Here is a 16954-nt window from a genome sequence, read left to right on the forward strand (position 1 = left end):
TGTAATGTTAAGCTATGATAGCATGATGTTATATCAATTTAATATCACGATGGGCTTACCATACAAAATGCTCACTCGAAACTACAAGACGTACAGTTGAAATTTTGTAATGTTAAGCTAAGATAGCATGCTGTTATATCAATATAATGTCACGATAGGCTTACCACACGATATGCTCACTTAAAACTACACAACGTTCAGTTGAAAGTATGTGATGTTAAGCTATGATAGCATGTTGTTATATCATTTGAATATCACGATAGGTTTACCATACACTATGCTCATTTAAAACTACACAACGTACAGTTGAAAGTATGTGATGTTAAGCTATGATAGCATGTTGTTATATCATTTGAATGTTACGATAGGCTTACCATACAATATGCTCATTTAAAACTACACAACGTACAGTTGAAAGTATGTGATGTTGAGCTATGATAGCACGATGTTATATCATAATAATATCACGATAGGCTGGCCAAACAATATGCTCATTCAAAACATAAATGACGTACAGTTGAAAGTATGTGATGTTGAGCTATGATAGCACGATGTTATATCATAATAATGTCACGATAGGCTGGCCATACAATATGCTCATTCAAAACTACATGACGTACAGTTGAAAGTATGTGATGTTGAGCTATGATAGCACGATGTTATATCATAACAATGTCACGATAGGCTGGCCATACAATATGCTCATTCAAAACTACACGACGTACAGTTGAAAGTACGTGTTGTTGAGCTAAGATAGCACGATGATATATCATTATGATGTCACGAGAGGCTTATCATAAAATGTGTTGACTTTAAACTACACGATGTAAATTTTTTAGGAATTCGATTTTAATAACAATTTTTTGGTGAAATCTGTTTAATTTGTTACCCTCACTATGTATTTTGATATTTTTGTCGTCGTTGGATTGCTGTCCCATTTATGCGTAACCCACATTCCCGTTTATTCATACAGCGTTTACATAATAAGTTTTTTAACTGTTAATTTTTCAGTGTAAAGACTAAACGACTTTTTATAATAATCCTCATGTGATTAGTTTTTTTTTCTCTCGTATAAATTCCTTTTACACGACAAAAAAATACATATCTCTGACAGGGAATACAAAGTATTATGCCCTCTCACAAAATTCAAATTTTCTGGGAAATGATCTATTAATGTTAAAGCTTATAACACCAGATCCGTGTCAGAGTTATCAGATCATTTTTATTTAATACCGCTCCCTTTTCTCCAAAATAAAAGAAACTAATATGGACTTATTCTAAAAGATTAAACCCAACAGATCTGATAAATGATACGCTAAAGAGTAGAACTGTAAAAGAGAATGTGACCTCACCCCCTCCAAAAAAAAAAACAACACCACCAAACAATATAATGAAATTATTAATTGAATAATAATCTATAAAATTCGAATGTATCCATATGGATGAATTGATAGGTGGAAGAATCTAGATACTGCATGGGGCCAACCCAAACATAAAGTATGGTAGATTCTGTTGTATACTTTTCGCTCATACATGAAGTCTATGAAACCTAATTAAATTTGACCTAGAGCCTCCAGTATAAATCGTCAACTTTCTAAAAAAAAAAACATCATGCCTTACAGCAGTGCCAACCATTTTTCCAGCATTAAGTAAGATAGTGCCCAGGTTTATCTGTATATCCACTCGGAGAATATTTATTTTTTTTAAATTGGAAAAGTAATTGATGGATAATGACCATAACTCATAATAAGAAGACAATTAATGATTTCCGTCACTTATTTTCTTGTCTATAGTGATTTTCTTGGTTCTTTACAGCTTCTCTCTATCTATATGTGTTTTCAAAGAAAAAAAATCTGTAAAATTTGATAAAGTGCATGACTATGCGGTATGGGCTTTGCTCATTGTTGAAGGCCATACGGTGATCTATAGTTGTTAATGTCTGTGTCATTTTGGTCTCTTGTGGACATTTGTCTCATTGGCAATCATACCACATCTTTTTTATATATGAATTATTTTGGTATTGCTTTGATTAATTTGTGGAACAGTTTCTCTCTCCCTCTCTCTCTCTCTCTCTCTCTCTCTCTCTCTCTCTCTCTCTCTCTCTCTCTCTCTCTCTCTCTCTCATAGTTTTCATTAGTGTGGTCTAAATCAAAATCAGTAGATTTTTTTTAATCATATGCCAAAATGTAGTTTATTCTTTTTTGAAAAACGTAATAAAAAGTGTAGGCTACAGAGCGTTTTGCCAGCTACAGGTTATGCATGTATTGTCAAATTTTGTATTAACTATACATGGAAAACTCAATTTTAGAAAATAAAAATAAAAACTGGGATCACGAGACTCGTTTTCTGTTTACAAAACAAAATAGATAAAGTCCCTACACATTCCATCATTAGAGACGAAATATGCCAAAGGGATTTCAAACTCATAAGTCGAAAACAGACTGACAATGCCCTGGCAAAAAATTTAAAAAAAATAATCCTACAAAAAAAATAATGTTATCCGAGTTATCTCCCCTTATATGGAAAAGTTTAAAAATATGCAAAAAACGTTCTGTATTCAACAACAAATAGTCGTTTTAATAAGATAAATCACATAATTTTCTTCGTCAAGATGAAAAGTACTAGATATGAAAAACAATGATTCCTCTCTCAAAATTTGTATATTTTTTTTAGATCTAAATCGATTGTGTTGTACGTGCTATATGAGAATATAAGATGACGGAAGACACCCGATCTACCCTAAGGGCAATATCTCTAATGAGGAAGAAATTTACAATATAATATATCTTTATTCTCATAACCATTGCAGATACATAGGTACAGAGAGAGTGCAAAAAATGTACATGAATGTGCATCTATTTACAAAACATATATAAAATACAGTGGTTTCAAAATAATATTCATTTTAGCCAGGAGGACCCACATGTTTATTTATACACTTTATAAGCTTATATAATCTTTTTAACTCTGACTTTTTGTTTAGTTTGCTCATCAGTTTTCCAAATTTTAGTGTATTAACACGAACAAAATAGTACTTATCAAGGTATAATTTTCACACGACGGGTGCCACATGTGGAGCAGGACCTGCTTACCCTTCCGGAGCACCTGAGATCACCCCTAGTTTTTGGTGGGGTTCGTGTTGTTTATTCTTTAGTTTTCTATGTTGTGTCATATGTACTATTGTTTTTCTGTTTGTCTTTTTCATTTTTAGCCATGTCGTTGTCAGTTTGTTTTAGATTTATGAGTTTGACTGTCCCTTTGGTATCACAAAAAATGTAAATACATTATTAACAATAAATAGTGTTTTTAATAGTCTATATGCGATAGAAGATAGCTTAGTCTCTTTAGCGGATAATAACTTACATCAATAAGACACTCTTGTTAATTTAATATCAATATCCAAAGGATATCTACCAAGTTCACCGTATACCATATAGTTAGGTGTGGATTTTTTCAGTTTCAAAAGAAGTTTACAGAATTTCAGATGGATTCTTTCTATAATTTCAATATTACCATGCCTCCAAATTTCACATCCACACAAAAGTATGGGTTTCACAACTTTATCAAAAAGATCTAAGTGACATTGAATAGAAAGATTATGCATGCGGCCTGCTTTCAACACATTAAACATAGCTTTTTGTTGCTTTTTCTGCAAAGTTTTTCTGTGCTATTTTAGTATTACCAGTTCTAGATAACAATATGCCCAAATAGTTAAATTCTTTAACAATTTCAATGTCCGTGCCGTCTATATCAAAATGCAATTTTGACGGCATTCTGCCTCTAGAAAAAATCATCACTTTAGTTTTCGTGACGTTAACTTTAAGCTTCCAAACATTACAGTATTCACTGAAAGAATCCAGCTGTTTCTGTAAATCATCAGCACTTTCTGCCAATAGTACTGTGTCGTCCGCGTAAAGGATTACAAACAGTTTTAGATAAATTTGAAGCTTGGACTCCATTTCCTCAGAAATACTCTCAAGCCCCCACAGGCTTTGGTCTTCCAAAAAGTGTTCTAGGTCATTTAAATATAATGCAAATAATATAGGGGATAAGTTTTCACCTTGGCGGACACCTTTGTCACACATAAAATAGTCTGACACATTACTGTTATATACAATATTTGATTTAATATTTTCATATAAATGTATAATTACATTATACATTTTCCCATTTATATGTTGAGTAAGCAACTTAAACCAGAGTCCATCACGCCAAATGGTATCAAAAGCTCGGTCACGTCGAGTTACTTGTAGATTTCCCTTGTTGAAAAGGGTTTCTGTTTTCAATTAGTTATCTATTATACTGTTCAGGGGGAGGGGAGAATTGAAAATAAAATGAATCAAAATACACAAAAATGGATAAAAGAAGGCGAAAGATACAAAAGGGATAGTAAAACTCTTACCTGACAATGTCATGACAAAAACTCATCAGCCGAAATAAACGAGAGAAAAAAAAATCAAAAGCCAAACAGTATGTTAAGCGCAACATAGAAAACCAAAGACTAAGCAAAACCGTAAACCCTAATAAAGGGGTCATCTCAGGTGGTCCAGAAGGGTAAGCAGATCGTCAATTGGCGATTTTGCAAATAAAGAAGGAATGTGTTATAATTTTCAAGGAACTCCAAAAAACATGAATTACAGGGTGTCAAATCTGTAAACGTGCTCAAAGTTGATATATAGGTAGATGTGGTATAGGTGCCAATGAGACATCTCTCCATCCAAATAACAATTTATAAAAGTAAATAGGAGTAATAGGCTCCTTTTCATAAAAAAAAAGGAAGAGATGATAATGTATTTGTGTTCATGTACAGTGGCAAATATTACATGCATATAAGGACGAGATTATGTAAGTGTGATATGAATATGAATAAATCTTGGATCTGTACAAGACATATTTTGCTTGCTTAGCCGAATTTTTAACACACTAGTTGACACACAGTCTCTGACAACCTATGGAAATCCAAAAAGCATCGATTTTGATTAAGTCCAGATTTTGTGGTTTTATTTTGGGGAAAAGGGGTGCATTTTAAGTACAGTGGCAAATATTACATGCAAATCAGGACGAGAACATGTAAGTGTTGTATTAATATGAATAAACCCTGCTTTGTTACAAGACATACTTTACTTGCCTAGCCGAATTTTCAACGAACTAGTCAACTAACCGTCTTTTTACGGATTTACGGAAGTCGTAATCGTATCGGTTTTGATTAAGTCCAGATTCTTTTGTTTTATTTCGTGGAAAAGAACATTCAGATACCTCTAACAAGGCCTGGAGGCACATTCTCATATAGCTCTGGCCCTCTTAGTCCTTCGTTTTAGCGTATTATTTGTCATATCAGTTGATCTTTGTTTTTTAAGATTAGGACTCCAGATTCTTATATTTTATTTCGCGGAAAAGAGGAGTGGTAAATACAAATGCTCTGATAACTCTTACATAGATGTGATTTTATATGAGTAGAAATTTTACCCTTACAGTCATAAGTCCTATAAAGCCACAACACTATATTGTATATATTAACACACAACATAGATAAATATTTTCTTAAATATTGTTCAGAAAAAAAAAGTCTGGGTTTAGATCATAAAAAAAAATTTCCATAGAAAACATGTAAAATTTACGGCAAAACTGTATTCAAGTGTAATATTAAGCGATGGGTAATTCTTTTGCTTTATGTATTTATGGAAGACTTTCTTTTTATATCATTTTGCCTCTCGAGTTAAATTTCATTAATATTCATCAATTTGCACGTAAGGAAGAAAAATCCTGGGGATTTGTCCCTCATTCTTTTCCATAGAATTGCAGTTTCAATTCACATAATTCTGTAATGTTTTACGCATCATTATTGTCTTTCAATTTAACATAAAAACGATCTAACATTTGTACTATATTCGAAGTCAACACCAAAAATCTTCAATTCTGCACAAGTATTTGTCATCCGATCATTGTTTTATTTCGACTTCACGTTCTGTTTTTGTCGAGCCTGCAACTTTTGTTGCAGAAACCTCGACATAGGGATAGTGATCCGGCGGCGGCGGCGGCGGTGTTAGCTTACTTCTTTAAAGCTTTATATTTTAGAAGGTGGAAGACCTGGATGCTTCATACTTTGTATATAGATGCCTCATGTTACGAAGTTTCCGTCAGTTACATGTCCTATGTCCTTGACCTCATTTTCATGGTTCAGTGACCACTTGAAAAAAAAGTTCAGATTTTTTGTAATGTTGAATTCTCTCTTATTATAAGTAATAGGATAACTATATTTGGTATATGCGTACCTTGCAAGGTCCTCATGCCCGTCAGACAGTTTTCACTTGACCTCGACCTCATTTCATGGCTCAGTGAACAAGGTAAAGTTTTGGTGGTCAAGTCCATATCTCAGATACTATAAGCAATAGGGCTAGTATATTCGGTGTATGGAAGGACTGTAAGGTGTACATGTCCAACTGGCAGGTGTCATCTGACCTTGACCTCATTTTCATGATTCTGTGGTTATAGTTAAGTTTTTGTGTTTTGGTCTGTTTTTCTCATACTTTATGCAATAGGTCTACTATATTTGTTGTATGGAATGATTGTAAGGTGAACATGTCTAGCGGACAGATGTCATCTGACCTTGACCTCATTTTCATGGTTCAGTGGTCAAAGTTAAGTTTTTCAGTTTTGGTCTTTTTATCTGATACTATACGCCATAGGTCAACTATATTTAGTGTATGGAAATATTTTATGATTTATATATTAGTCGCGCAGGTTTTATTTGACCTTGACCTCATTTTCACAGTTCATTGCTCAGTGTTAAGTTTTTGTGTTTTGGTCTATAAGTATTAGGTCAACTATATTTGTTTTATGGAAGCATTGTTAGCTGTACATGTCAGCCTGGCATGGTTCATCTGACCTTGACCTCATTTGCATGGTTCATTGGTCTTTGTTTAGTTATCTTGGTTAATGTAACGTTTAAGTGACAGTTGTAATAAAGCTTTATACTTAGGACTATCAACATAATATCAATGATTAGTAAAGAAGGCGAGACATTTCAGTGTGTGCACTCTTGTTATAACTTAACATTTTACTGTTTCAAGTCAAGACCAAACTACTTCAAATTTACATCGTGTAGTTTAAAGTCAACACATTTATGATAAGCCTCTCGTGACGTCATAATGATATAACATCGTGCTATCTTAGCTCAACAACACGTACTTTCAACTGTATGTCGTGTAGTTTTGAATGAGCATATTGTATGGCCAGCCTATCGTGACATTATTATGATATAACATCGTGCTATCATAGCTCAACATCACATACTTTCAACTGTACGTCATGAAGTTTTGAATGAGCATATTGTTTGGCAAGCCTATCGTGATATTATTATGATATAACATCGTGCTATCATAGCTCAACATCACATACTTTCAACTGTACCTTGTGTAGTTTTAATGAGCATAGTGTATGGTAAGCCTATCGTGACATTCAAATAATATAACAACATGCTATCATAGCTCAACATCACATACATTTGTACTTTCAACTGTACGTTGTGTAGTTTTAATGAGCATAGTGTATGGTAAGCCTATCGTGACATTCAAATAATATAACAACATGCTATCTTAGCTCACAATCACATACTTTCAACTGTACGTTGTGTAGTTTTAAATGAGCATAGTGTATGGTAAGCCTATCGTGATATTCAAATGATATAACAACATGCTATCATAGCTTAACATCACATACTTTCAACTGAACGTTGTGTAGTTTTAAGTGAGCATATCGTGTGGTAAGCCTATCTTGACATTATATTGATATAATAGCATGCTATCTTAGCTTAACATTGCAAAATTTCAACTGTACGTCTTGTAGTTTCGAGTGAGCATATTGTATGGTAAGCCCATCGTGACATTAAATTGATATAACATCATGCTATCATAACTTAACATTACAAAATTTCAACTGTACGTCTTGTAGTTTCGAGTGAGCATATTGTATGGTAAGCCCATCGTGACATTATACTGATAAACCATCGTGATATCTTAGCTTAACATCATGTACTTTTTATATTGCATCGTGTTGTTTTGTATGGTGGGCCTTTCGTTTCAATATAGTGGTGTAGCATCGTGTTATCTTAACTTAACTTCATGTACTTTCAACTGTACATCATGGTGTTTTAAATCAACAGATTGCATGATAGACCTATCGCAATATCACAATGAGATAACATCGTACTATATCAGCTAAACATTTATTAATAACAAGTCAGCACCATACATTGTAGCTGTTCAATTTATTTGTGATCATAGCAATCGAAGTGGATGACTGAGCATTATCCATCTGCAAGCTAACATCATGCAACGTCAACTTCACATCATTATACTATCAAGACTACAGCACTTGTCATTGCAAGTCAGCATTGCGCATATGCAACTTAGCATATTGTAATTCAGAGTTAGCATTTTGATGACTCAATTCAACATCACGCTGTCTTAACTTTACATTTTAAGCTTCAGCATAACGTTTTGTAAATCTCTAATATATGACAGCTGAGGCTTTCCATATTTGATAACTATTATATTAAGTTTGTGGTAAGATTGGCTTATGGGGAACCCCTAGTGGTAGGCCAATGATATTTGGTATGCAGTGGTATTAGCATTGGCACATCCCATTTCCATGGAGATTATTTTACCCCGACCCTCAGTTATGGTTTATTGACTTCGAAATTTTACTTAATTGGCATGTATTTGTTTGTTTAAAGGGAACTTCTTATGATAAGTCAATGGTATTTGGTATGCAGTTGTATTAGTATTGGCACATCGCATTTCCATGGAGATTGTTTATTCATGTACCTTCAGTCATGGTTCATTGACTTAGAATATTTGTAAAACTTACATGTGCTGCTATTTTAATTTCAACATTTGCATTATTGAACCTACAAAAAGGAAGACATATCTCTGTAATAACAGTTTATAATCAAACTTGTACAGTAGATAAATATCGGTATAAATGTCAAAAGCAAGTCAATTTTTAAAATTTTTCTATTTTTAAAAGAGTTTTTTTCAATTTGGAAATACATGTATTAATTTTCTGAAAATTGTTTTGTACGCACTCTCTAGACTTTTATATTTATATCAGCAATGTCGAGGAAAAGTTTGCTAGTATTATAGTATAGATCAAATATTTTTGAAAGAGTTATGGAAATGTTAATTACTTTTGAAATTGCATTGCATTTGCTTTGAAGCAATTTTTTCACTATGATATATATATCAACTTTAAAGGAATGAAAAAGAATGAACACATTTTTTTTATTTATCATGGTTATTGTTCATGTTGTTCATGGACAGATAAAATATGTGCAATTGTTCTTCTATTTAAATGGAAGTTATTGTATAACCTTGGGGATTGTGCTTTCAAATTTTACAAGCATAATAAGTATCTTATATTACTATTTTTAAACAAGCTAAATAGAAATAAGAAATATTTAAAATAGTTGTCTCAGTGTATTAAGAAGTCATGGTAAAATGTCCATTATTTTACAGGCAACCCAGTTACATCTGGTCCAACAACAGCTGCACCAGTTACAGCTGCACCAACTACCGCTTCACCAACTACGGCTGCACCAACTACAGCTGCACCAACTACTGCTGCACCAACTACGGCTGCACCAACTACTGCACCAAGTACCGCTGCACCAACTACCGCTGCACCAACTACTGCTGCACCAGTTACAGCTGCACCAACTACCGCTTCACCAACTACGGCTGCACCAACTACAGCTGCACCAACTACTGCTGCACCAACTACGGCTGCACCAACTACTGCTGCACCAAGTACCGCTGCACCAACTACCGCTGCACCAACTACTGCTGCACCAGTTACAGCTGCACCAACTACAGCAGCACCAACTACCGCTTCACCAACTACAGCTGCACCAACTACGGCTGCACCAACTACGGCTGCACCGACTACTGCTGCACCAACTACGTCTCAACCAACAGGTATTTATTTTGATGTTTTATAGTATATATCTAATCTGTACCTCTATACCAACACTTTGTGAGGGATGAAAAGGGGGTAGAAGCCTTCTCATCCAGAATATCAGGAAAAATAAATGACAAATCTTGAATAATGTAAATTCAGAAATTATTGCAAGGTTTTTCTTTTTGCAAAAAATACGATAGGGTTGCAAACGCAATAATTTGAACTCGCAATATGAAATATTTTATTTTAATTAAACAGATTTTTTTTCAAAAATTGTAAAAATTAAAATCGCATTTAAGTCTAAAATGACAAAATCGCAATAATAAATACACGCAATTATTTCTGAATTTACAGTATCTTAAAAAATAATGTGTCTTTTCTCTTATCACCATATAATTAAATCCTGATTTTTTAATTCCAGATGATTAGACTTTTAAACTATTTTTGAATAGACTACTTTCATATTACCAACGTTTGACTCCAGAGTTTATTTAGACTGGTTACCTTCACTGTGGTTGGACATGCTGGTACAGAGTAATAATGGCACTCAGACATGTACATTTAAAGATGGTGCTCCATGTTTTCTTTTATCTTTTCAGAAGGCACATAAACATGTACTTTTGAGGGTGGTGCTCCATGTTTTTCTCTTATCCTTTCAGAAGTTACCCTGACATGTACATTTGAGGGTGGTGCTCTACGTTTGTCTCTATATTTTCAGATGGTATCCTGACATGTACATTTGAAGATGGTGCTCCATGTTTTTTGGTTGAAGCTACAAATGATGATTTTGATTGGACTCTTAGAAGTGTAAGTCAAAGTAAAAAGATTTTATTCATATAAAATCTAAAATAAAGATTGTCAACAACACACAAACTAAGAACAAACATTTATCATTACAATCAATTACATTACAAATACATAAGATGATAGAATATATATGTTTAATATATCATTACAAAACATAAAAAGAAATATAAACAGATATACTGTAAATTCAATTTTTGTATTGATGATCAAATAGCCTAGGTATTACGTCATCATGAACAGATTTATAATTGAGTCTTAGATGCCTGGGTATTACTTCATCATGAACAGATTTATAATTTAGTCTTAGATGCCTGGGTATTACTTCATCATGAACAGATTTATAATTTAGTCTTAGATGCCTGGGTATTACTTCATCGTGAAGAGATTTATAATTTAGTCTTAGATGCCTGAGTATAACTTCATCATGAACAGATTTATAATTTAGTCTTAGATGCCTGGGTATTACTTCATCATGAACAGATTTATAATTTAGTCTTAGATGCCTGGGTATTACTTCATCATGAACAGATTTATAATTTAGTCTTAGATGCCTGGGTATTACTCCATCATTAACAGATTTATAATTTAGTCTTAGATGCCTCAGTATTACTTCATCATGAACAGATTTATAATTTAGTCTTAGATGCCTTTGTATTACTTCATCATGAACCGATTTATAATTTAGTCTTAGATGCCTGGGTATTACTTCATCATGAACTGATTTATAATTTAGTCTTAGATGCCTTGGTATTACTTCATCATGAACCGATTTATAATTTAGTCTTAGATGCCTGGGTATTACTTCATCATGAACTGATTTGTAATTAGTCTTAGATGCCTAATTATAACTTCATCATGAACAGATTTATAATTTAGTCTTAGATGCCTGGGTATTACTTCATCATGAACCGATTTATAATTTAGTCTTAGATGCCTGGGTATTACTTCATCATGAACAGATTTATAATTTAATCTTAGGTGCCTGGGTATTACTTCATCATGAACAGATTGATAATTTAGTCTTAGATGCCTGGGTATTACTTCATCATGAACAGATTTATAATTTAGTCTTAGATGCCTGGGTATAACTTCATCATGAACTGATTTATAATTTAGTCTTAGATGCCTGGGTATTCCTTCATCATGAACAGACTTATAATTTAGTCTTAGATGCCTGGGTATAACTTCATCATGAACAGATTGATAATTTAGTCTTAGATGCCTGGGTATAACTTCATCATGAACCGATTTATAATTTAGTCTTAGATGCCTGGGTATTACTTCATCATGAACAGATTTATAATTTAGTCTTAGATGCCTGGGTATAACTTCATCATGAACAGATTGATAATTTAGTCTTAGGTGCCTTGGTATTACTTCATCATGAACAGATTTATAATTTAGTCTTAGATGCCTGGGTATTACTTCATCGTGAACAGATTTATAATTTAATCTTAGATGCCTGAGTATTACTTCATCATGAACAGATTTATAATTTAGTCTTAGATGCCTGGGTATTACTTCATCGTGAACAGATTTATAATTTAGTCTTAAATGCCTCAGTATTACTTCATCATGAACATATTTATAATTAAGTCTTAGATGCCTGGGTATAACTTCATCATGAACAGATTTATAATTTAGTCTTAGAAGCCTGGGTATTACTTCATCATGAACCGATTTATAATTTAGTCTTAGATGCCTGGGTATTACTTCATCATGAACCGATTTATAATTTAGTCTTAGATGCCAGGGTATTACTTCATCGTGAACATATTTATAATTTAATCTTAGATGCCTGGGTATTACTTCATCATGAACAGATTTATAATTTAGTCTTAGATTCCTGGGTATTACTTCATCGTGAACAGATTTATAATTTAATCTTAGATGCCTGGGTATTACTTCATCATGAACTGATTTATAATTTAGTCTTAGATGCCTTGGTATAACTTCATCATGAACAGATTTATAATTTAGTCTTTGATGCCTAAGTATAACTTCATCATGAACAGATTTATAATTTAGTCTTAGATGCCTAGGTATTACTTCATCATGAACAGATTTATAATTTAGTCTTAGATGCCTAGGTATAACTTCATCATGAACAGATTTATAATTTAATCTTAGCTGCATGCTTTTTGTTACTGGCTTTGAACTATAGCTGGCAGTACTATGAGTTCTTTCAGATAAGTCCTTTTGTTGTATGGGATGTAAAACTCATTGTACCCATTAACTCCACTCTTGTGTTTTTATGTCTCACTTATTATGCCTTACTAATTAGGGGCATTATGTTTTTCGGTCTGGGTTTCAGTTCATTGATCCTTCTTTCAATTGTTATACATTCAGCTGTCTGTCTATCTCACTTCAGGTTTAAAGTTTTTGGTCAAGGTAGATTTTGATGAAGTTGAAGGCCAATTAATTTGCAACTATGAACACATGTTTCCTATGATATGATCTTTCTAATTTGCATAATTTATACCTACCCTTTAAAAAATACCCCGCTTTAAAAAGGAGGGGTATACTGTTTTACCTCTATCTGTCCATCTTTCCATCAGTCCGTCCGTCCCATGAATATTTTTGTCCCATTTTTCTGAGGAACTAGAATACAAGGATTTCTGAAATTTGATTTCAGGGTTTATATAAGTCAGCTATACCCTGTGATGTGTTTTCAGATTCATCACTCGCGAACTTCCTGTTTACCAAACACTTGTATGATTTTACACATGATAGCCAAGTTGAAAATTTTCGTCACATTGTTCTCAGGAACTACTATACAGGGATTTCTGAAATTTGGTTTCAGAGTTTATATAAGTCAGCTTTACTGTGTGATACGTTTTCGAATTCATTACTCGTCAAATTCCTGTTTATTGAACACTTGTATGATTTAGCACATGATAGCCAAGTTGAAAATTTTCGTCACATTTTCTCAGGAACTACAATACTAGGATTTCTGAAATTTGGTGTCAGGGTTTATGTAAGTCTGCTATACTGTATGATACGTTTTCAGATTCATCACTCGTCAACTTTCTGTTCACCGAACACTTGTATGATTTAATACATGATAGCCCAGTTTAAAATGTTTGTCACATTTTTCTCAGGAACTACAATACAGGGATTTCTGAAATTTGGTTTCAGGGTTTATATAAGCCAGCTATACCTTGTGATGTGTTTTCAGAGTCATCACTCGACAACTTCCTGTCGACAACTTACCGAACACTTGCATATTTTTGCACTATTTATATTATCCAATTGTGACGGGGCTATCATCAGTGAGCATTAGCACTACCTTATGTTACCGACTTGATATCTAAATATTCCAAGGCTTACCACTACCTTATGTTACTGACTTGATATCTAAATGTTCCAAGGCTTACCACTACCTTATGTTACTGACTTAATATCTAAATGTTCCAAGGCTTACCCCTACCTTATGTTACTGACTTGATATGTAAATCTTCCAAGGTTTACCACTACCTTATGTAACTGACTTGATGTCTAAATCTTCCAAGGCTTACCACTACCTTACGTTACTGACTAGATATGTAAATCTTCCAAGGCTTACCACTACCTTATGTTACTGACTTGATATTTAGATCATCCAAGGCTTACCACTACCTTATGTTACTGACTTGATATCTAAATCTTCCAAGGCTTACCACTACCTTATGTTACTGACTTGATATTTAGATCATCCAAGGCTTACCAATACCTCATGTTACCGACTTGATATCTAAATCTTCCAAGGCTTACCCCTACCTTATGTTACTGACTTGATATTCAGATCTTCCAAGGCTTACCACTACCTTATGTTACTGACTTGATATTTAGATCATCCAAGGCTTACCACTACCTTATGTTACCGACTTGATATCTAAATCTTCCAAGGCTTACCACTACCTTATGTTACTGACTTGATATCTAAATATTCCAAGGCTTACCACTACCTTATGTTACTGACTTGATATCTTAACCTTCCAAGGCTTACCACTACCTTGTGTTACTGACTTGATATCTAAATGTTCCAAGGCTTACCCCTACCTTATGTTACTGACTTGATATGTAAATCTTCCAAGGTTTACCACTACCTTATGTTACTGACGATATCTAAATCTTCCAAGGCTTACAACTACCTGATATTACTGACTTGAAATTTACATCATCCAAGGCTTACCACTACCTTATGTTACTGACTTGATATCTAATTCTTCTAAGGCTAAACCCTACCTTATGTAACTGATTTTATATTTAGATCTTCCAAGGTTTACCACTACCTTATGTTACTGACTTGATATTTAGATCATCCAAGGCTTATCACTACCTTATGTTACCGACTTGATATCAAAATCTTCCAAGGCTTACAACTACCTTATGTTACTGACTTGATATCTAAATCTTCCAAGGCTTTCCACTACCTTATGTTACTGACTTGATATCTAAATCTTCCACGGCTTACCACTACCTTATGTTACTGACTTAATATCTAAATAATCCAAGGCTTACCACTACCTTGTGTTACTGACTTGATATCTAAATCTTCCAAGGGTTACCCCTACCTTATGTTACTGACTTGATATGTAAATCTTCCAAGGTTTACCACTTCCTTATGTTACTGACTTGATATCTAAATCTTCCAAGGCTTACCACTACCTTATGTTACTGACTTGATATTTTAGATCTTCCAAGGTTTACCCCTACCTTATGTTACTGACTTGATATCTAAATCTTCCAAGGCTTACCCCTACCTTATGTTACTGACTTGATATCTAAATCTTCCAAGGCCTACCACTACCTTATGTTACCGACTTGATATCTTAATTTTCCAAGGCTTACCCTACCTTATGTTACTGACTTGATATCTAAATCTTCCAAGGCTTACCACTACCTTATGTTACTGACTTGATATTTTAGATCTTCCAAGGTTTACCACTACCTTATGTTACTGACTTGATATTTACATCATCCAAGGCTCTTACTACCTTATGTTACCGACTTGATATCAAAATCTTCCAAGGCTTACCACTACCTTATGTTACTGACTTTATATTTAGATCTTCCAAGGTTTACCACTACCTTATATTACTAACTTGATATTTAGATCATCCAAGGCTTACCACTACCTTATGTTACCGACTTGATATCAAAATCTTCCAAGGCTTACCACTACCTTATGTTACTGACTTGATATCTAAATCTTCCAAGGCTTACCCCTACCTTATGTTACCGACTTGATATCTAAATCTTCAAAGGTTTACCCCTACCTTATGTTACCGACTTGATATCTAAATCTTCCAAGGCTTACCACTACCTTATGTTACTGAATTGATATCTAAATCTTCCAAGGCTTACCACTACCTTATGTTACTGACTTGATATCTAAATCTTCCTAGGCTTACCACTACCTTATGTTACTGAATTGATATCTAAATCTTCCAAGGCTTACCACTACCTTATGTTACTGACTTTATGTCTAAATCATCAAAGACTTACCACTACCTTATGTTACTGACTTGATTTCTAAATCTTCCAAGGCTTACCACTACCTTTTCAATTCACAAAATGTAGTCCATTGATGTTTATCAATGTATTGATGCCCAAAGGGCCAAGTGAGCTTTTCCCTTCACTTTGCGTCCGTCGTCCGTCGTCGTTAGCTTTTTCAAAAATCTTTTCCTCTGAAACTACTGGGCGAAATTAAACCAAACTTGGCCACAATCATCATTAGGGTATCTAGTTGAAAAACTGTGTCCGGTTACCCGGCCAACCAACCAAGATGGCCACGATGGCTAAAAATAGAACATAGGGGTAAAATGCAGTTTTTGGCTTATAACTCAAAAACCAAGGCATTTAGAGCAAATCTGACATGGGGTAAAATTGATTATTAGGGTAAGATCTGTCTGCTGCACAAATTTTCAGATAAATCGGACAACCCGTTGTTGGGTTGCTGCCCCTAAATTGGTAATTTTAAGGAAATTTTTCTGTTTTTGGTTATTATCTCGAATATTATTATAGATAGAGATAAAATGTAAACAACAATAATGTTCAGCAAAGTAAGATTAACAAATAAGTCGACATGATCGAAATGGTCAGTTGACCCCTTTAGGAGTTACTGCCCTTTATAGTCAATTTTTAACCATTTTTCGTAAATCTTAGTAATCTTTTACAAAAATCTTCTCCTCTGAAACTACTAAGC

At 33.8% G+C, this 16954-nt stretch overlaps 1 protein-coding gene across 3 annotated transcripts in view; it reads left to right on the plus strand.

Moving 5' to 3' along the window:
• LOC143078647 (MAM and LDL-receptor class A domain-containing protein 1-like) overlaps window positions 1–16954 on the plus strand; it is a 175528-nt gene that overhangs the window by 95691 nt on the left and 62883 nt on the right. For all 3 annotated transcript variants that reach the window (XM_076253497.1, XM_076253500.1, XM_076253498.1), the window contains exons 16-17: window positions 9516–9974; window positions 10676–10764. In XM_076253497.1, coding sequence (XP_076109612.1) covers window positions 9516–9974; window positions 10676–10764 — 548 coding nt within the window. The remainder of the gene's footprint in view (window positions 1–9515; window positions 9975–10675; window positions 10765–16954) is intronic.

This window comes from Mytilus galloprovincialis, chromosome 6, assembly GCF_965363235.1.
Source record: "Mytilus galloprovincialis chromosome 6, xbMytGall1.hap1.1, whole genome shotgun sequence".
In the NCBI taxonomy this organism is placed as follows: Eukaryota; Metazoa; Mollusca; class Bivalvia; order Mytilida; family Mytilidae; genus Mytilus; species Mytilus galloprovincialis.